The sequence below is a fragment of the Mus pahari genome, chromosome 16, assembly GCF_900095145.1.
Source record: "Mus pahari chromosome 16, PAHARI_EIJ_v1.1, whole genome shotgun sequence".
Classification (NCBI taxonomy): Eukaryota; Metazoa; Chordata; class Mammalia; order Rodentia; family Muridae; genus Mus; species Mus pahari.
In genome coordinates, this window is record NC_034605.1 from 57,429,079 (window position 1) to 57,449,186 (window position 20,108).

A 20,108-nucleotide genomic window follows, 5' to 3' on the forward strand; every position below is an offset into this window, starting at 1 on the left:
GAACTCACTCTGTAGACCAGGCTGGCCTAGAACTCAGAAATCCACCTGCCTCTGCCTCCCAAGTGCTGGGATTAAAGGCGTGTGCCACCACCGCCCGGCTCCCCCATTTCTTCTTTGGTGGAACCTGGTAGGCAGTGGGGCCATGGATACTCTTCTGCAGCTTGTTGGTTGGGGGAGTGTTAAAATGCCAAGAAGGTGCTGGAGAGATGGCTCAGTGGTTAAGAGTACTGACTGCTCTTCCAGAGGTCCTGAGTTTGATTCCCAGGAACCACATGGTGGCTCACAACCATCCGTAATGGGATCGGATGCCCTCTTTTGGTGTGTCTGAAGACAGCTACAGTGTACTTACATACATAAAATATATTAAAAAAAAAAAAAAAACTTAGCTGGGCAGTGGTGGCACACACCTTAATCCCAGCACTTGGGAGGCAGAGGCAGGTGGATTTCTGAGTTTCAGGACAGCCAGGGCTACACAGAGAAACCCTGACTCGAACTCTCTTCCCCCCCCATAAAAAGAAATTAAAAAAAAAAAATGCAAGAAGCCTCATGTTTGAGTCCCAGCATGAAAAACCAAAACCAAGTCACACAGGAAAACTGACATTGGTCCAGTCTGTAACTTTCAAAGGTTTTACATGAACCTCGTGCACATGAGTTTACATGAGATGTGTACCCACATGCGTGTGTTTGTGTGATTCCTCCCTGTCACATGCAGGACTTCCTGCTGCCCTCACTGCCTACCCCTAGTATTAATTAATTAATTAATTTAATTTCTATCTTGACCACTGAGACATCTCCCTAGCCCCCTTATTATTTTTTTAAAAAGATTTATTTGTTTATTATATGTAAGTACACTGTAGCTATTCTCAGACACACCAGACGAGGGCATCCAATCTCATTACAGATGGTTGTGAGCCACCATGTGGTTGCTGGGATTTGAACTCGGGACCTCCAGAAGAGCAGTCACGGCTCTTAACCACTGAGCCACCTCTCCAGCCCCCCTTATTTTAAAATAAAGATGTTCTATTCTTTTTAACAAGATTTATTTTATTTTGTATGTATGTACATATGTATGTATGTATGTATGTATGTATGTATAGTGTATGTATGTATGTATGTATGAGTGCTTTGCCTGCATGTATGTCTGCTCACCATATGCATGCCTGATGTCTGAGGAAGCGGTGACCCTCAATATCGAACCCACATCCTTTGCAAGAACAAATGCTCTTAATCAGTGAACCAAGTCTCCAGCACCTTGTTTCCTATTCCTAACCCCATGTTTGCAGTGTCTCCAATGCTCTCTCTCATCCTGGTAGCCTTAGATAGAATCAAGCATAACCCTTGCGATTGGCTGCAGTAGTCTATGGAAACCAGTCTCCTTTTTCCCACCCAGGTTCTTGTTTTGCCCTCTCCAGGAATGAAGCCAGCAGACAAGCAGGCTGCTTTAGTAATGTGGGGTAACTGACCTTAAACAGGATAAACAGGAAAAACTGGTCCAAACGAGCTAGTGACAACTCGGAGGAGACAGATCTGAACTCTGGGTAGCACCGGGAAGTGAGCCAGCCGAACTGTCAAGATGCTACAGGTCTTTCAGGTTTCCAGAGTAGCAGGTCTGTGAGCCGTGGGCCTGAGGGCTGCAAACACATTTCTGTCTACAGCTGAAGTGTATATATAGTCTTGGGGGCTGAGGCCAAGTGAGTTTCCCTACTAAGGCCACCACTGGCCTTTGACAGGAGCCTTTAATTTCCATTGGCTTTGTAAATGGGGTATTGTGTTTCATTTGGATTTCCGAATGGCCGCTGGTTTTGAACACATTTTCACAAACTGCAAAATGGCCTTTGGTAAACTGTACATGGACTTTTGTTTTTATGAATCTGAGAGGAGTCCTGTCTGCTGTGCTGTCTGCAGGTTCTCAGCTTGATATCAACTTACAAGCTGATATTGTGAAGTGAGTTTGATGCAATAGGCAAAACCACTTTGCTTAGCTCTAGATAAGGGCAATTTCTACCTATTTTCCTGAAAGTTTTCAAGTTTTATGTTGATCTTTAAGTCTGTGATCCACTCTGTGTTAACTGTAGCATCAAGTGTTTTTTTTTTTTTTTTTTTTTTAAGATTTATTTATTATATGTAAGTAGACTCCAGAAGAGGGCATCAGATCTTGTTTACAGATGGTTGTGAGCCACCACGTGGTTGCTGGGATTTGAACTCAGGACCTTCAGAAGAGCAGTTGGTGCTCTTAACCACTGAGCCATCTCACCAGCCCCAAATTCTGGACTTTTAACATTTTTACAAGCTGAGCGAGGTGGCTCACACCTTCAATCCCAGCAGTCTAGAGGCAGAGACAAAGTGGATCTCTGACTTCAAGGCCAGCCTGGTCTACAGACCAGATAAGTTCCATGACAGCCACACTACACAGCGAGACTAAAAAAAAATTGTGTTTTTGACTGTGCATATGTCTGTGCACCATGTACCGGTGGAGGCCAGAAGAGAGAGAGAGAGCATTGTATCCTTTATACCCCTGATCCCACCCCTCCCCTGCCCCAGACTGGAGTTCCATTGAATCATGTGGTTGCTGGGAATCAAACCTGGGTCATCTCTAAGAGCAGCTTGTACTCTTATAAGACGGAGCCATCTCTCTAGCCCCAATGTCTGCATTCTTTTTTGTTCTGTAAGTCTGTCATGTTGCCTTTCTACATGTGAGCGCATTCGTGTGTGTTGTGTGTGCTTGCATGTGGTATGCATGTGTGTGTGTATGCATGAGGTATATGCACCATGGCACAATATGGAGATCAGATGACAACTTGCAGAAAGTTCTCTCCTTCCACTAAGTCACAGGTCATCAAGTGTCACTTGCTGAGCCAATCACATGGTTCTGACATTTTCCTACCTATTCAGAAAAGGCTAAAACCTTCCTGAAATTTGGGTAAGTTGATTTCAACACAACTTTCATTCATCCAGATGAGTTTATTTTTGTGTGCAGCTACACTTGCCTGTACCCTAGTTTTTACAACTTCCAGCATATCTTGGACTTTTCTTTAAGATGACAATTTTACATGTGTGCACCTGTGAGAGTGTATACCATGTGTGGGTGTCCACCCGTAGGGGCCAGAGGCACGGGATCCTCTGAAGCTCCGCTTACAGGCAGTTATGGAGCTACCTGATTTGGAGCTGGGAATCCAACTCTAATCCTCTGGAAGAGGTCGACACTTTCACCTGCTAAGCCATCTTTACAGGCCCAGATTTTTACTGACTGGCTAGAAATAACATTGTTTATATGAGAGCTCTATTTGCATATATGCCTGCATGACAGAAGAGGGCATAGGATTCTATTACAAATAGTTGTGAGTCCACCATGTGGTTGCTGGGAAATCAACTCAGGACCTAGTGCTCTTTAACTGCTGAGCCATCTCTCCAACCCCTAGAAATAATATTGCTTTTAAATTATATTCTCACGAGTCTAGGTTAATGTTAGCAAGTCAGTCAATCAGCCGAGTGCCCAGCATGCTAGAAGCACCTCACAGACCATGCCTATAACCCAAGCACTTGGGAGGGGAAGGCGCAAAGATCAACCTCTGCTATTAAGTTGCAGGCTGGCTTTAGGACACATGCTATGCCTGGGAATTCAGGTGCTACAACACATAATCTACCATGTCCTGGTATACACCACAAGGGTGTGCAGCTGTAGCCAAAGCAAATAGAGAACACACAGCCTTAAGAATCAACTCTAGAGGGGGCTGGTGAGATGGCTCAGCGGGTAAGAGCACCGACTGCTCTTCCAAAGGTCCCGAGTTCAAATCCCAGCAACCATATGGTGGCTTACAACCATCCGTAACAAGATCTGATGCCCTCTTCTGGAGTGTCTGAAGTCAGCTACAGTGTACTTACATATAATAAATAAATAAATCTTTAAAAAAAAAAAAATCAACTCTAGAGATTTACAGCATAGATCTGAGCAAGGCTCTGAGCAAGGCCCAGTTAGACTATCAGAGCCCTTATCCCTGGGAACCATGATACTGCCTAGTGGACTTCCTCACTTCGAAAACACCTCAGCTGATTCTGCACACGCGTGCATGCGCACACACACACGCGTGCATGCGCACACACACGCACACGCACACACTCGATGTGACCCAGACTCCATGAGAAGCACTGAGCTCTGTGGCATCACACAACTTACTGCTCTGCAGAACAGTGCTCTTTGGCATGCTCACTCCTGAAGCCCTGTAGCCAATGCCACCGTGAAAATAAATGAAGCCCCTCTGGGGCAGGGGACAGAGGCAAGGAGTGCACAGGTTTTCCTCAGGTTGTGGCCTGGCCTATCAAGCTGCTGAACAGAGAGACTAAATTAACTAACTGAATTTGCTCATGTTCAGTCTGCACCCAGAGTTGTCCAATGTCTAATGGAGTTCCTGAGGTTTCCCCTTCTGGAGAAAGGCAGAGTGGGACTGCACCCTGACCCATTATGTTGGGGATGAGACCCAGGGCTTGGCACATGCTAGGGCAGCACACTCTACCACTGAGCTGCACACAGCCCACTCCCTCAGTTCATGGCAGGACGTGCCTCTAACTCCAGCAGTTGGGAGACAGAAGACAGTTCATCCTCAGCTACAGACTTGAATCTGAGGCCAGCCTGGGCTACATGAGATCACCTCACAATGCCGAGAACAACTTAGAAGTTAGGACAACCACAAGGTGTCCTTACGTTCGTTTGATGGAATCTTGTAACTTGCCAACACAACCCATTTCCACTGTTTCTGGTCAGGGCTGGTCAGTTCATGGCTTGCCACCCCACTGAGCACACCCCCGGTCTCCAGGTATTCCCCATCCCTCACTTCTCATGGAAAGACCACAGAGAGCAGCCAGAGGCAGCTTGGGCAGCACTCGTATACATCATACATTTATTAGTGAATATCCCTCTGAAATCAGCAACAATATTAAAAAAAATAATGATTGCACTACTTGGTCAAGCAGAACTAGCAACTTTCATTTTAAAAAAAGTACAAATCTGTTAAAAATTTCAATCAGTATACACATATATAATACAACATACTAGTTATGTTAAATGCTACAAACCAATGTGAGTCCAATGGGATGGAAAAAACCACACATTTAAGCTTTAAGAACCATTTGTCTCTATATATTAGCATTTTCTCAAATACATACATGGGAAAAATGAGGTAACTGTAAGATGTGCAAGGAACAGGGCCCCCAAATCACATGTGTTTTTTTATATATATATATGTGTGTGTTTAGTTAGATATATATATATATATAAAACTTTTCTAACACAGAAAACAGGCGCTGGGCCCAGCAGTGCTGGGGGAAGGTGCCCACTGTCATGCCTAGGCCAGAAGTTGGTAAATAAAGAGTAAACAATGCCAAGCCCCCACCACAGGAAATCATTGGTAACATGGCATCTACAGCAAGGTCGGCAAATCACAAACATCCTAAGTAATTGTTTCATAAATCTTTTTTAAATGATTAAAAACAAAAACAAAAAAAAGGTGTATTTCCCCCTAGTAGCTGCTTGCTGGAATCCTCACTGCAGCCGACACAATCCATGAGCCAATTCCGCTGCCCCAGGAACCACAAGGGTTTGAAAACCTTTTTTGGGGTGAGGAAGGGATGGGGGTTGGAGAAGGTGGTTCTCTGTGTAAAACACGTGGATTTTCAACACTGCTATAAATATAGAAACATCACCTGGAGTTATATACAGTAAGACTTTGGGTTCTTGTGGGGTGGGACCAGGCCAATGGGGCCTGGCAGGCTGGGGTGGGGGCAGGGCTGCGGTGAGAACGAGGGTGGTTGGAGCATCCCTGAGGCAGCAGGCGCCAATGGCTGCCTGCTAGGATGTGCCGGCCCCCCACGCGGTTCGTTCACTCCGGGCAGCGCAGCAACCCCAGTTGGCGTAGGAAAGGAAGGAGTGGGACCTGAAAGGAGGGTAAGAAGAGCCTCCTCCAGACCTGGGAGGGCAGGGGTCAGGCCGGGAGGGCCCGGAGGTGGAGGTTCACACCCTCCCTGACTCCTGTCCTCAGAGGATTGCTAGGAGGAGACTCACCCAGGCAGGTGGGACACAGGCCCTGGCTGGAGAGGAGATGCCCTGAAAAGCAGACGGTCCCGGTAGGCTCTAGGGACATGTGCAGTACAGTGCATGGCAGTTATCAGCTGAGCACAGACCCCCCCAAACTCCGCCCTGTGACTTCCAGCCACCCAGCGCAGTCCTAGCCACACACTCATGTGGAGGACTGGTGTGGCACAACCTGACCCTACTTTGCCCCCTGGGCATTTGGTCCCGGTTGGTCCCTATGCCCCCACTCCTATTAAACCAAAGGGAAAACAAGATAGTAATAAAAAAAAAACCAAACACCTCTTAAATATCCATACCCCCTACACGCAATTTTGGGCCAAATGAATAAACAAAAACTGCTGTTCCTCACATTCATGCAAAACGACAGAGGGGGAAGATCGAGCATGGGTCTGACACTGTCACTGGTGGAGGGGCAGCCACCAGGAATACAAGGACATGCCCAGATTGCGCGAGGCTCGGCTACTGCAGAACACAATGTATCCAGCTTGGAGCCCTGGCCCACTTGCTCATGGAGCCTGGCTGGGATATTCTCCAGCCTGGGGGTGGGCTGGAACGCTGTGTCTGGGGTAAGGGTCCTGGGGAGTCAGACCCACACCTCACAGCAGTGGAGGCAGAGCTGACTGCCTGTCTGTCTGGAACCAAACAGGAGAACTCAGGAAATGGTCTCTGGCTACTCCCTGCCCACACACCTGGCAGTCCCACTAGGACAGGGAAGGGCACATCACTTCCGTACAGGAGACCAGTTGACCCAGGGTGGCTATTCCTTTGTCCGTCTGGGGCCTGGGGAAATCACACCAGCCACCACACTTGGGGAATGGACTCCTGCCTCCCAGAGCCAGCAGGAAGAAGGACCCAGGGGCAAATAAGAAGCAGACTGAGTTGGGGACACTCAGGCAGCTCCATGGCGGGCGGGCGGGCAGGCAGGCAGATTGGGGAAGGAGTCTTTGGAGCTTGGCAAATGCAGGGGCTTATTGCAGGGGTTTCTCCAGGCTGACCCTGGCACCAGCTCTGGAGTTGCAGGTGGGAATGCTGACAGGCCTGGCCCCTCCCTCACAGTTCTCCCTGGGCCACGCCCTGCTCCCCCCACCCGATTCCGGAGCTTTGGGCAGGGATCTCGTGGGTGGCTGTGGAGCCTCACTCAGCCTCCCTGGGCACCTCGGAGGCATCCGCCCGGCAAATGGGACAGGTCCGGTTAGCCTGGGAGAACACCCACACATCAGACCCCATTGTGTGACCTCCCCGCCCCCACCTATCTGACTTGGAGAAAATCTCCATACCTGCCCCTAGAGACAGCCAGGAGCCGGCTCACACCACCTTACCTTCAACCACTTGTCAACACACTTGGCATGGAACTCGTGGTTGCAGGGGAGGACTCGGAGCAGCTGTCGCACCTCAAAATCACTGAAGCAGACCACACACCTGAAGAGGGGGCACAGGGTCAGCACACTGACAGCTGAGGGCCCTCCCCAGGCTCTCAGTGCGATACTCACAGAGTCTGCTCAGACTGATGGCTGTCAGGGTTAAAGCGGTACGACGGCAGTTGTTCGATGTCTGCTTTGGTGAGGCCCCGGGGCTTGGCATCTCCCAGCCTCTCGGCCAGGTTCAGGAGAGCCTAGAGCCAGGTGAGGGAGGTCAGCAGTGCCCGAGGCTACAGGTCTCCCACCCCACCCCACCACGGCCTCCACAGACCTCATAGTTCTCCATCTCCACGTCATCCACATCCAGATCCAGGCTGATGGCGGGGCCCACGGTGGTCGGTGACATTGGCAGCATTGAACTAGACAGGGAGGGAGGCCCAGATGCAGGTCAGTGGAGGCAGAACAAAGTGACCCTCGCTCCTCCATGTGCACAGTTCACACTCAGGATCTGGGGCCACCAGAGCTGTGGAGGCCCCCAGAGAACAAGGCCTGATGGCACTAGGGCAGTTATGCTGGCACTTACAGGAAGTAGGGTAGGAAGCTTGGGTAGTAAGACGGTGGCGGCGGCGGCGGGGGTGGTGGCAGCGGCTGCTGCAGGCGGTATCTCTGTGTGCTCAGTCTTCGTGGCATCATGTGGGAATATGGCTGCACACAGGGGAACCGAGCACAGGTCAACTGGCAGGCCCGCCTGCCCAATGCCCAAGCTAGGCCTCAGATAGGGGCAGCTACTCACCACACCAAAGGATAGCTCCTGGTGCAGTGGATCATGGGGTAGGTAATGAAGGGGCACTGAGGGCGACAAGGCTGGGCCAGTGGCAGAGGTGGAGTAAGTGAAGCTACCCAAGGGGTGCTGGTCTCCTCGAAGGTCCATCTCATTATCCAACCGCTGCAGGGGCTGAGTGAGGAAGGGCCAGTCAGTCAGCTGGTTATAACAAGCCTGGGTCTTTCCCACTCTGCCCTCCCCTCCCCCTCCAGTTCCCACACTTACCATACGTGGGTGCTGGGTCTGCAGGGATACAAACTGCCCAAGTGGTGCCATGTGGGTAGGCTGGGGCGGCGGGGCCGGCGGTGGGGGGTGAAGGATGTAGTGGTCACTGGAGATGAGGTGGGGGTAGGTGTGGTAGGGCCCAGGGAGCTGCTGCATGGTACACGCCTGGATCAGCTGCTGAGAGAGGCAGAGAAGCTGGGCCTATGCTTGCCACCCAGGTCAGGGACCACCATTCAGCTATAGGTTCCATTGCATGCCCAGCCCAGGGCCTCCAGCAGCTCAGCCCCACCCTCGCTCTAATAACCGGGCAGGATGTCATAGCATCACCACCACTGCACGCAGCAGGCACTTTGGTACACTCCAAGCTGCCTTACACCTGGGTGGAAGCACACAGAACATGTTGCTCTGGAAGGGGTCAGGGCAGGAGGCCAAGCTAGTATACCGCACAAGCATCCGGCTCAGTTCCTAAGGGTGCCCGTGACTATGTCTGCTGGAATGGACAGTGCAGCTTGTACCAGGGCAGAAGAAAGCATTCACTCACCGGAGGTGGGAGGCAGCAGAGGGGGTAGTGCTGCCCACTGAACATCACGGAGCATGCTGGGAGCTGCTGGGCACTGCAGCCAGGGATGTGTTGGCTTGTAGGCAAAGGGAAACCTTGAGTTGTCACTGTGGTGACTGTGTAGGACAGAGGGACAGGTCCCTGGTGCACCTATGTAGAGAGCAGCAGAGAACTGGAGGGAGGAAACCTGGGGAGGAAGACCCTTTCCCTTTCTGGAACCCAATTTCTCCATCCATACCATGGGAGAACATATGCGAAGTATGGCAAGATACTCATCTTTGCCACCTCTACTCCTTAGACCAGTCTGGTAGAAATAAGTTGGGGGTCGGGGGTAAGGTAATTGTACTTACTTGTTCGTGGAGATCAACCATGAACGGGCTCTGCTGGGTGGCTGGGTGCAGCATTCGGGGGCTCCTGCCGGCAGGAGCTGAAGCTCGGTGCTCCTCTACAGAGAGGTTTGATGGTCGGGGCAGTAGCTGCTGGGAGGGTAAGCGCTCATCCTGGGCAGGTGGGCTGGCCAGGGGCCCCTCGTGGCCAAGGCTGTACCACACAGAGGAGCCCCAACAGGATAGAGGGGCACCACTCATTTATAATTCATGGAGGGAAGCCAGTCTCATAACCCACACAAGGAAGCCAAGTAGTTCAGGGCCCTGGGGTCCACCCCTCTGCCCTTGAACCCAAGCCAAGCTGGCTGCCCTTGAATTAAGAGAAAGAAACTTCTTCCTACCTTCCCCAGAGCTGGCCTGGACTGCTGCTAAGCCTTGTAGAGACTCGCCAGTGACCCACAGGGGCAGAAGGTGGCCACTTAGTCACTGCCAGAGTCCATGGTCTCATCAGGAGGGCAGGGAGGTGGAGGGGCTGGGCCGGGGCTCACAACCCTAGGAGGTAATTAGAGAAAGATGTGGAGGAATAGAAAAAGACAGTTGCTTATATAATTAGGACCTGGGAAACTGACAAAACCTGGACAGGTCCTCTGAAGCCAGGGGTCCAACGCTGACAGGCTAGTCTTAGTTTCCTAGTCTGTGAAATGGGATCAAATCTCCTTACAATATGGTAAATTCAGAGACCAGCCCAGTATGCTTCAGAGCCAGCTGGCCTGAGGAGGCTCAGGCTAGAGGAAGCCCCTCCTCTGCCTCACGACAAGGACTAAATCTAGAGCCCCAGGCAGCTGGGACTTTTGGGGAGCTTCAGGTTCCCCTTTCATGTGGCTGGCTGAAGAGGAACTCCAGAGAGACCTGGGACTCAACTCCCTTCTAGATAAGTGCTAGGTAAGACAGTCTGACCTGCTTCTAGCCTTGGAACTTGTTCTCTCTCAGAGCCCTCCCCTCCAGTGCTCACTCGGGTGTGACCCCGCACCTAAGCTTTAGCAGGCTTGGCAGAAGAGACTCACTGTCCCAGGTTCCACACGTCAAAGCTAGTAGGAAACGGGTGGCTTCAAGCCTGCCTCTCCACCTTGGTGCTCACAGAGACTAGGAAGAAGCTTGCCGCTGGCAGCACGCACAGCCTGGTACATGCCCATGTCTTGTAACCCGAGTGGGTTCAACCTCAGGCTTCTGCAACTAACTCAGTCAGGATGAAGCCTTGGCAAGGAACACGCTGAAACCCATCAGGCCCTGCGACACTGAAAAGTATCACACTGGACCAGCCAGCCTTGTGCCACAAGGTGGTCTTTTCACTCTTTCTCAGCCAATAAACCTACGGTCATCTGATGTCCAGTTTCAAATGCTGCCCCCTGCTGACACAGCAAGGGAGGGCAGTTCCAGTTAAGCACCTTGGTTATGCCAAGTCTGGGCCCCAATTCTCCAAGTCTGCGGGGAAGAATGCTTCCTCCACGCTCCTCAACAGTGCCTGGCCTCGACCACAGACCTGGGGTACACCAGCTGGATTCATTGCTGTTACTGACCGGTTCAAGCACTCAGCAGGGGTGGGATTCACTGAAGAAGCCCATCATTGTATGTGAAAGCATACATCTGGCCTCAGTGACAGGGTGTTGTCAGAGTAAGCAATGGGAGGTTATAAATGAATCACTCCCCCCAAATACTAGTCTCTGAAATGAGGCTAAAGCATACAGGGACAGATGGACGGACAGACAGACACACACGACCCAACTGCACTTGCTTTCCCTCCTCAGTCAGAAAATGGGCCTTCTCTCCAAGATATCCTGACACATAGCCCCCCACTTTTGAGATTCCAGGTCAGAGAAAACTCAAATACCTGAAACAAGATGCCTGGCTTACCCCAACCTAGCAGACAGAAGGGCATCTAGTGGGGAGCAATGGGGCCAAAGGTTAACAGCACCACCCCTAACAAACATCACCCCCAACTTCTTGCCAGTTAGGCCCATCATTTCTCTCCTTGAACTTCAGATTCCCCCTCTGTAAAAATGGGAACCTAAGAATGACCTCTCAAGGACCCATCAAAGGCAAGAGGTAAGAGAAGAGGCAGCCTTAAGTGAATGCCAGGCCTCCTCCTGCACCCCCACCCTAGGTAGACACAAGTCCCTAAGAGCTAAAGGAGGCATAAGCATGGTGTCCAGCAGTGTACCCGAGGAAGGAAAGGTGGTTCTGTAACTCCTGCCAGAAACTAAAGTGGTAAAGAGGGGACACACCCATTTCAGTTACTGAAACCCTAAGGACTTGTTCTAGACCACGGGGAACACAATTGGTCCTCCTGGCTGGTTTCCTAGACCCAAAGCCCCAGTACTCTCAAAGGTAGTGGCAGGAGGGAAAACCAGAGTACTTCAAGAGCCACGTGTGAGATGGAGTATCTTTAAGCGTGAGTAGCGTCCCAGAGATGCAAGAGTGACTGAGCTGGACCAATCAACACACTCAAGGTCAACCAGCACCACTGCTTTCCCACACCCCTCTTCACTGTACTCTATAATGTTTGTGTAAACTCCCCTAAGTCTGATCTTGCCCCCATGGGTCCACAACCCCGCCAGCCAAGTACAGAGTCCCAAGCTCATATTCTGACCCTCCAGAAGGGTCGAAGAGGGTCGGTTTGCAGAAAGGTTTGCTTCCTCTAGCAGACGTGCAAGCTTAAGCGGGAATACAAGCTCCCCTTCCCTACACGCTCGCTGTACCTCTTAAGCAGGAGCTTCCCAACTCCCACAAAGGCCGAGGCGGCGATTTAGGGTGGAACCACCACACCTTGGCCAACTTAGACTTCCCTGGGTGACCTTGGATAAAGAACTTTAGTTTCGGCTAAGCCTTATTTACAAGTAGGGACTGAAATCTCCCCAGGGCGCCCCTAAAAAAGCCACAGACAAGAAACCAGGTGTGCACATTATGGGGGAGGAAAACAAAGTCCCAGAGGATAAGGCTCCTCCCCAAAGCAGGCCAGAAGCAGGCAGTGGGGCTCCAGCAGTCTTCCAAAGCATCCCTCCCTGGGGACGGGACCGAAGCTCGCACACCTGTCCCAGGAGGGGGCTCCTGTTGTTCCCCTTACTCCGTAACGCCGCACTCGGAGGAACACTGAGGGGGAAAAGGCAGGCAGCAGCGCTGGGGCGAGAGCGCTGTGACTTTAAGAGCCGAGGATCCCGGACCATGTGCTCGGCGTGAGACAAAAGCAACAACAAAGGAAGTGGCGGCTGCAGGGGGAGGGGGTGGCTCCTTCCCCTCCACCGCAGCGCTCCGCAAGGCAGAAGAGCGGCCCGGACTAGGTAGCCGCAGGCAGCGCCTGGCCCGGGGGCCCCGCCGCCGTCCCCCACCACTCCCTCAGCTCGGGATCGATGCCTACGAGGCCGGCAAACAACGCGTCCCCGAGGGAGCCGTAGTTCCGGGGTGCGGGTCCGAAGTTAAGAGGCCTGGCCCGACTCACCGGCAGCCGTCCGACCACACGCGGACTCCTTTGTTCGCGATGCGGGGTGCGGACGGTGAAGCGCCCGCTCCTTCGCGAGCCTGCTCTGTTCTTCCGCTTCCCCAGCCCGGGCCCGAGAGAAGGGCGGCGCAGGACGCAGCTGTGTCTCTGGCGGGCTGGCCCTTTAAGAACTGTCCGCGGCGGCCGGATGGAACCAGCCCCACGTTTTGATTCACAACATTCGGAGCGGCGGGGGCGCGCAGCGCGGGAGGCGGCTCGCGGGGGCGCTCCAGGACGCGCAAGCAAACAGTAGCGGCAGGAGCCGGCCCCCGCCCCGCCCCGCAGGCCCCGCCCCGCGCCGCGCGTCGGCCAATCGCGGCCTGCGAGCGGCACGTGACTAGCGGGTCGCCATCTTGAAAGGCTGGCTAAAGAAGCCTCTTCGCCCCCACCTCATACTTCAAAGCCCATAAGGCCGGGTCGCAGGTGAAGAGCGGTGCGACCCCAGGAGCGGGGACCGTGGCACGCACTAACATGTCATGGTTACCTTCTTAGGGCCGCGGCCTCTGTGGGGCACGCAGCCTCTCACGCAGCCGAGGTGAGAGGACCGCTCTCAGCTCGGCAAGCACACTTCCCGGAGATGACGTCACTCCCAAGCCCTGCGGGCCTGCGATGACCTCATAGCTCACCTCGCCTCTCCACTAGCTCGCTTTTCTGTTCCCTTACGCGGCGCCTTTAAACAGCTGGGACAACCCAGATGGCTGAAGAGACCAATGACCGTGGAGCTATGCAAATGATTTAACGTCTCCCGGGCAGGGGTATTGGTCCTGCGCATGCTGACGTCACAGAAACATTTCGGCACCCCGCCCCTAGCGCGGCCCGGGAAAAGGTGAAGAGGCTCTCTAGTTCAGCTGAAGTGGGAAGAGCTGGGATCTGGTGAGCCAGGCCCAGGGAAGTTTCTGCATTTTAGTTCTCTATGCCTCCCAAAGCCTGGGAGCCTAGGGACAAACAGGCCACTGAACCCGAAAGAAGAGTCACTCCCCCAGGATCGGTGGATCAACAGGAGTTCGAGAACAGCCTGGTCTACATAGCTACAGAGACCTTGTCTTCAAAATACAAACAAGAAAAGTATCACACACCAGATAGTAACACAGCTGAGGCGAGAGAGAGGGCAGACGTCGGTGTCCCCTTAGGATGCCCCCCCAGGCAAACATTAAAGTGGGGTATGGTGTGTCTGCATTAATTATATACGCAGAACATCACCATTACCTAAAGCACTCATGTCTACTAGGATGGTCTGTAGAAACCGGACTCCTCCAGCGCCCACCAACCCAGAACAGGATAGCAGTAGAAAATGGCAACATTTGTTAAACCTCTGTGGCTACAGATGGCCGACACTCTGTACTTTGTGGATGTATCCCATAATCTCAAATATTAAAAAAAAATAAAATAAACCAATTTGCTAACAAGATGTAACAGTATTATCAACCTCAACTGGATATTGTATCTGCATACAGTGGGAAGTGATTCGGAAAAAGATACAGGAATTCTCCTTCTCAAATCTGCACCTGCTCAGGAGGCCAGGTTTTTTTTTTTTTTTTTTCAAGACAGGGTTTCTCTGTGTAGCCCTGGCTGTCCTGGAACTCACTCTGTAGACCAGGCTGGCCTTGAACTCAGAAATCCACCTGCCTCTGCCTCTTTCCAAGTTCTGGGATTAAAGGTGTGCGCCACCACTGCCTGGCAAGGAGGGCAGATTTTTAAATTTTCTTTGTATTACTATTGTTTTTGTTTATAAACATAGTCTCCTTTATCTCAGGCAGCCTCAACTCTTGATCCTCTTCCCAAGTGCTGAGATTATAGGCATATACCACCACTCCTAGTTTAAATTTTTTTAATTTGGTAACTGTATTTGCTTTTTAAAATTCTAGACAGAGGGCTGGAGAGATGGCTCAGCGATTAAGAGCATTAGTTACTCTTCCAGAGGACCAGGGTTCATTTCCCAGCACCCACAGGGCAGTTCACAGCTGTCTGTAGCTCAAAGAATCTGACCCCTCACACAGACATGCATGCAAAACACCAATACACATAAAAATAAATTCTATTCAAAAAAGATTCTAGACAAAGCTGGGTGTAGTGGCCCATGCCTTTTATCCCAGAAACTGGGAGTCAGAAGCAGGTGACCTCTGAGTTCGAGGCCACCCTGATCTACAGACTGAATTTTAGGACAGCTAGGGCTACACAGGAATCTTGTCTCAAAATATAAACAAATTCTAAACAGTACAACCCACTGAATAAAATTGCCAAAACCTATAAAACAATATATCTTAGGCTAATTTTTAAAGGATTTTTATCATTTTATGTATATGTATGAGGGTGTGTCTGCCTATGTTTATACAACTCGCAGGCAATTCCTGTAAGGGCCAGAATAGATCATTGGACCCCTAAGAAATGGAGTTAAAGACAGTTTGAGTCAACTGATATAGATTCTGGGAATCGAACCCTGGTCCTCTGAAAGAGCAGCAAGTGCTCTTAACTGCTGAACTACCTCTCCAGTCCTTTAAGCCCAATTTTAAGACAAAAACTTTTCTCTTACAATGAAAAATCTCTCCTCAGGAAAAGTAGCCAATGGAAAGAATCTAGACGAAAAATGGAGGGTCCGCCCTTTGGTCACCCTTTAGCCAACAAATTGCACTGCTGATGTGCAGCATCTCTGAGCAAGAGGACATCAAGGTAATGACGCAGTGGCACAGGCGACACTTGGAATGGCCTCTATTTCCCACGAATGTGCATGAACTGGTGAACACTGATGTTCTTTGTTGGCCCCTTATCAATTCTCCTGTGCCCTTCAACCTCATCTCCACCAATTACAAACACCTAGAAATCCTGCCCATGTTCAAAGACACTTAAATCTGCCTGCCTGCTGCTGCTTCAGGAGCCTGCAGGGGTCCTCACTGCCACCAAGTGTGCACTGGCCTTGGAGGTGCATCTAATATGCTCACCCTGTCAATCTTCTGGGCTCACCTCTAAGCCTGTCCTGCACCATGTCGGTGCTCCTTCTGCCAGCTGAGTCTGGCCCCTTCTGTTGGAGGAGCCTTTCCTAGTCTACAGATCAATTCCCCCTTCCTTCAACGTTCCACTCCCACCTCCCCTTTTACAAGGGCTGATAGGACCAAGACCATCACTGTGTGAACTAATCACACAAAACCCTGCCCCAGTCACTTGTCTCCCTCAATAACCTCCTGGCTGAAAGGGTTCGCCTTCTAAATGCACTGAGATCAGCCTCTGCTAGAAATGTGGCGTCACGGGGCTAACCCACTGTATGGGTGAGGATCTGAGAACCACATGCCCAAGCACATTACTAATTTCTTTTCCCAGAAAGCCACCCTCTGGACACTTAGGGAGACAGAGCTTGCCAAGCATGCTTGAGGGCCTGAGTTCAATCCCCACTACACACACACAAATAAATGTGGAGACAGGTGGCCGGCCAGCCAGCCTAGACCAACTGGTTAGCCCCACGCCCATCTTTGAAAAGGATGGGCACTAAGGAATGACATCCAGGGTTGACCTCTGGCCACAACATATCAGCACACATGTGCACTAACAAAACACACAAACTCACCCTCCATTCACAGTTCAGTTATGGGCTTTTAAGCCCACACCTGGCCTGTGTATAATTTCCTCTAATATGTCTTCAATACCACATAACCACCTCTGGCAGATTCTTAGTCAAGCTCTAGACTAAGCCAGGTATCTCCCTTGTACCTTTTCTGGCCTGTTAGGTTTGTTTTGGCTTCCCAGATCCAAAGACCCATGATCACGCTGCAACTCAACACATGGGGCTATCTTTTCTTCATGTGGTCATCCTGCAGTTCCTAGCAGGGTCAACTCATCTGGGACCTGGTTCCCACTGTGCCACAAATACCCAAAGAAACTCTAGGTTGTCCCTATCTGGCTAGACTCTTCATCTTTTTCTCATCGAGGGTCCTCTTGTTGACCTCCCTGGGCCTGGCCTTGGAAACCCTCAGGCAATCTCTCCCCAGGAACAGATGCCAAGACCACCTCCTCCAAATCTGAAGATCTTTCCTGGCCACATGCAAAACTTTATGGGCAGAAGGGAGGAGAATTTTTATCAAGTTTTCTAAGTTTTCAACAGAAGCCAGACATCTAGACTACGCTTTAAAATCCTATGCTTTGGAATCCCAGTGTGGCCCTCTGGGTGACACTTCCTCATCACAGCCCATTCCTTGTGAGGTGTGGCCCTTATACCTATGTGCTTCTGACAGCCCATCCCCCCAAATGGCAGGTACTGTTTACTCTCAGAGAGGAAGTAACTGCTCTCACCACAGAACCCAGAAGGGTAGCCCAGTGAACCGCAGAAAGCACACACAGGGTAGCTGCAAGTGCTAAGACGTTTTGTAGACTGTCCTCAGGTCACACACCCTGATCATCTCACAGTGAGCCAAGAGCTAGATTCTAGTGTTTGCCCCACTTCATTCACAGAAGAGACCATGGAGGTGGCAGCCTATATACATCTCTGTGCAAAGATCAAGAGCACACATGTCCCTCAGGTGAAAGACCACAGAGAAACAGGGGGCCTAGTAAGTGGTTTGAGATGACATAGATGAGGGGGAGCTCAGGCTCAGCAGAACCCAAGTGCAAAGCACTTGCTCCTGCATTCCAGCCTCCTCCTGCAGGCCTTATCTGCACAGGAGCAGGACTCCAGCAGGCCGAGGCAGGAAGAAGGTGCCAGTACGCTTTTCCTAGAGGGGCTCTGCCCAGCCAGGGTTCTCACCTACCATCAGAGCCTGCAAACTGGCTGCCTCCCCTTCTCTGAGTCAAGAAGTATTCGGTTCCTTCTCCCTTGGCTCCTCAGATCTTCCTCCATAGAGGCGGGACACAGTAGCCTTCCGCAAACTAAGAAAACATGCAACTGGGACATTGGGACCCACAGCACATACCTTGGGACTCAGACCTCTCAAAATACTACCAAGCATCAGACGAGGCCAGAGCCTCAGACACCAGGGAGAGTGTTATAAAGGCTCTGTTCAGCATCCTCTCTGCTTTGGGCAAGGATGAACCCCAAGCTTTGCCTCTCCGAATACTCAACCATCTGTGCAGACAGGCAAGGAGCAGAGTGTGGGTACGTGCGGGTATGTTCTGGATCCCGTGCTCAAGAGAGCATCAATCTGGGTTCAGCTTTGAGACGCTGGGTTGGTTATTTTCCCTCACACTCCAAGCTCTCATCTGTAAAATGGGGCAATGACAACACTAATAACCGAGGTACCGTTCACCTGCTGAATGTTACTAAGACTGCACTAATGGTTACTCGTAGGCAGCTTTGGCTCTCAGGGGCTCTGTGACCTTGAAGTCTTCCCTAAACTCCCAGAGGCTGTTTGTCCAGGGGTAGCACTGGATGAGAGTACCTGTACCTACCTCCTTAGGTGGCTTTCAATGCATATGCATATGGCCGTGTACCCGTGTGACTCCCTGGTTCTGTCTGCAGTGGGATGTGTGAACCTTGTGTGTATGCCGGGGGCGGGGGGGGGGATTTTTTTTCTCATTCACCCCTACACTGCATGCACCTCACCCACCACTGGGATCGTTCAGTCTGCAGTCGGATATGAAAGCACTACACCACTGAGAAGAAAACTGGGGGCTGCAGGAGTGCAGTGCCTGTAAGGCCCGAATACCCGACTTCCTAGTGTTTTACGTATCATCCCTCAATTCTTTTCTTCCCTGGTCCCCAGCACCGGCTCCACTCAAGCTGGGGCTCAGGCAGTCAAAGCTTTGCGACTGGACAAAATGCAAACCTACCCGACCCCCTCGGGGTTCGGACATCACGAATGCAGTGATGGCCCCCGTGTCAGAGGTGTTCTGTTCCCTGGACCTCCAGACACTCTGGCTGCCAAGGGGTGAAATGTTAGGGACACCCTCACGGGGCCACAGGATCCTCGCTGGAGTCCCACCATCCGAGCGCAGAGCTCGCAGGAACTCGTCCAGCTCGGCGCCCGAGCACTTGGACCGAGCGGACCGGCCAAGGCGACGACTGGGGCCGGCGAGGCCTCACCGAAGCTCCCGCACCTCCCGCCGCGTCCACAGCGGCCCGCGCCCGGGCGTTACCTGGGGCCACGGCTGGGCTCCACCCGAAGAGGCAGCGGCGCGTCGCTCCCGGGGCAGCCCGGTCCGGCTCCGGCTGCGGCTCGCAAGCCGCCGGCCGCGGCCCTCCCCCTGCGCCCGCAATGGAACCTTTCAGTGGCGACGACCCTGCTGGTCGCCTCCCCCATCCCCAGTGCTCGCTATGGGCTGGTCGGGCCGCACCACCGTGGAGGGGGGGAAGGGGCGGAGCGTCTGGGCACACTACCTTCCGGGGACCGCGGGGACGACGCGCCTCAGGACGACGCGCCCCGCCTCACAGCGTGCAATGGGCCGGTCGGGCCGTACCACCGCTGTCAGGGGGAGGGCTTGGGCGGGGCTTCCGGACACGCCCCCTCAGCGAACTCCCCGCGGGCTGTGCGCAATGGGCGGGGCGGGCCTCACCACCGCCGAGCGGGGGGAAGCCGGGACGGAGAGTCTGGACACGCCCCCTCAACGCCGGCGAAACCCGGGAGCTGAACGTCGCGTCCCCCTGCGGCGCACAATGGTCCCGTCGGGCCGTACCATCGCGGACGCGGGGAGGGTGGGGCGGGGCTTCCGGACACTTCCCCTTGGCGCGACCCCAGAGGCGCGGGCGAAGTGCGTAGGGGCCGTCGCGCTCTCAGTGCCTCTTTGACCCGGCGTGAGGGCGAGCTCTAGTTCTCCTGTAACATAAGTTAAATACGACTCTGTGGCCTTTCAAGGACACTTGAGAGGACACAGACTCCAGATACTCCACAGACTCCAGAGGAGGGGGTAGACCCTGCCTGGACCTTTCCTTAATCGTGAGGGGAAGCGGGTAGGTGAGGACTACAACTCCCAGCAGGCTGTGCTGCCGAGCATGCCGGAAGTTGTAGTTCATTGCCCTGGGGGTTGCCCCAAGGCTTTCAGGATCTCAGCCCAAGACTTGGTTGGCTTCTTTGTGGTTCGGTGTCCTCAGCGTTTTACTGGGCCTTTAAAGCCACCTTTTGTTGGCTTCTTGACAAGAGCGCTTTAAAGGAGCCGGGCGTGGTGGCGCTCGCCTTTAATCCTAGCACTCGGGAGGCAGAGGCAGGCGGATTTCTGAGTTCGAGGCCAGCCTGGTCTATGAAGTGAGTTCCAGGACAGCCAGGGCTAAACAGAGAAACCCTG

The 20,108-nt window shown here is 52.4% G+C and overlaps 1 protein-coding gene across 12 annotated transcripts; it reads right to left on the minus strand.

Moving 5' to 3' along the window:
• Positions 1–4,878: 4,878 nt before the first annotated feature.
• Positions 4,879–19,195, minus strand: Rnf44 (ring finger protein 44). 12 transcript variants are annotated; one of them, XM_029547449.1, is made up of 12 exons: positions 18,966–19,112; positions 17,642–17,759; positions 9,778–9,928; positions 9,401–9,590; positions 9,033–9,200; positions 8,492–8,668; positions 8,237–8,398; positions 8,027–8,148; positions 7,775–7,862; positions 7,576–7,697; positions 7,405–7,504; positions 4,879–7,282 (listed from the first exon to the last, which is right to left on the minus strand). In XM_029547449.1, the coding sequence occupies exons 3-12, from the start codon at positions 9,882–9,884 to the stop codon at positions 7,220–7,222; spliced, it is 1,299 nt and encodes a 432-aa protein (XP_029403309.1). In that variant the 5' UTR covers positions 9,885–9,928; positions 17,642–17,759; positions 18,966–19,112; the 3' UTR covers positions 4,879–7,219. The 12 variants fall into 12 exon arrangements, with proteins under 12 accessions (XP_029403309.1, XP_021071074.1, XP_021071072.1 ...); XM_021215415.1 differs by lacking the exon at positions 17,642–17,759 and having other exon boundaries at positions 8,492–8,665; positions 9,401–9,526; positions 18,966–19,195; XM_021215413.2 differs by lacking the exon at positions 17,642–17,759 and having other exon boundaries at positions 9,401–9,526; positions 18,966–19,195.
• Positions 19,196–20,108: the final 913 nt, after the last annotated feature.

What these genes read in the sequence shown, in the direction of transcription:
- Rnf44 (XM_029547448.1), bottom strand. Translation starts at nt 9,884, where the DNA reads ATGAGACCATGGACTCTGGCAGTGACTAAGTGGCCACCTTCTGCCCCT. An exon ending in TGGTTGATCTCCACGAACAA is followed by an intron (nt 9,201 to 9,400) that starts GTAAGTACAATT and finishes CTCTCTACATAG; the next exon opens with GTGCACCAGGGACCTGTCCC. An exon ending in TGGAGATGGAGAACTATGAG is followed by an intron (nt 7,698 to 7,774) that starts GTCTGTGGAGGC and finishes ACCTGGCTCTAG; the next exon opens with GCTCTCCTGAACCTGGCCGA.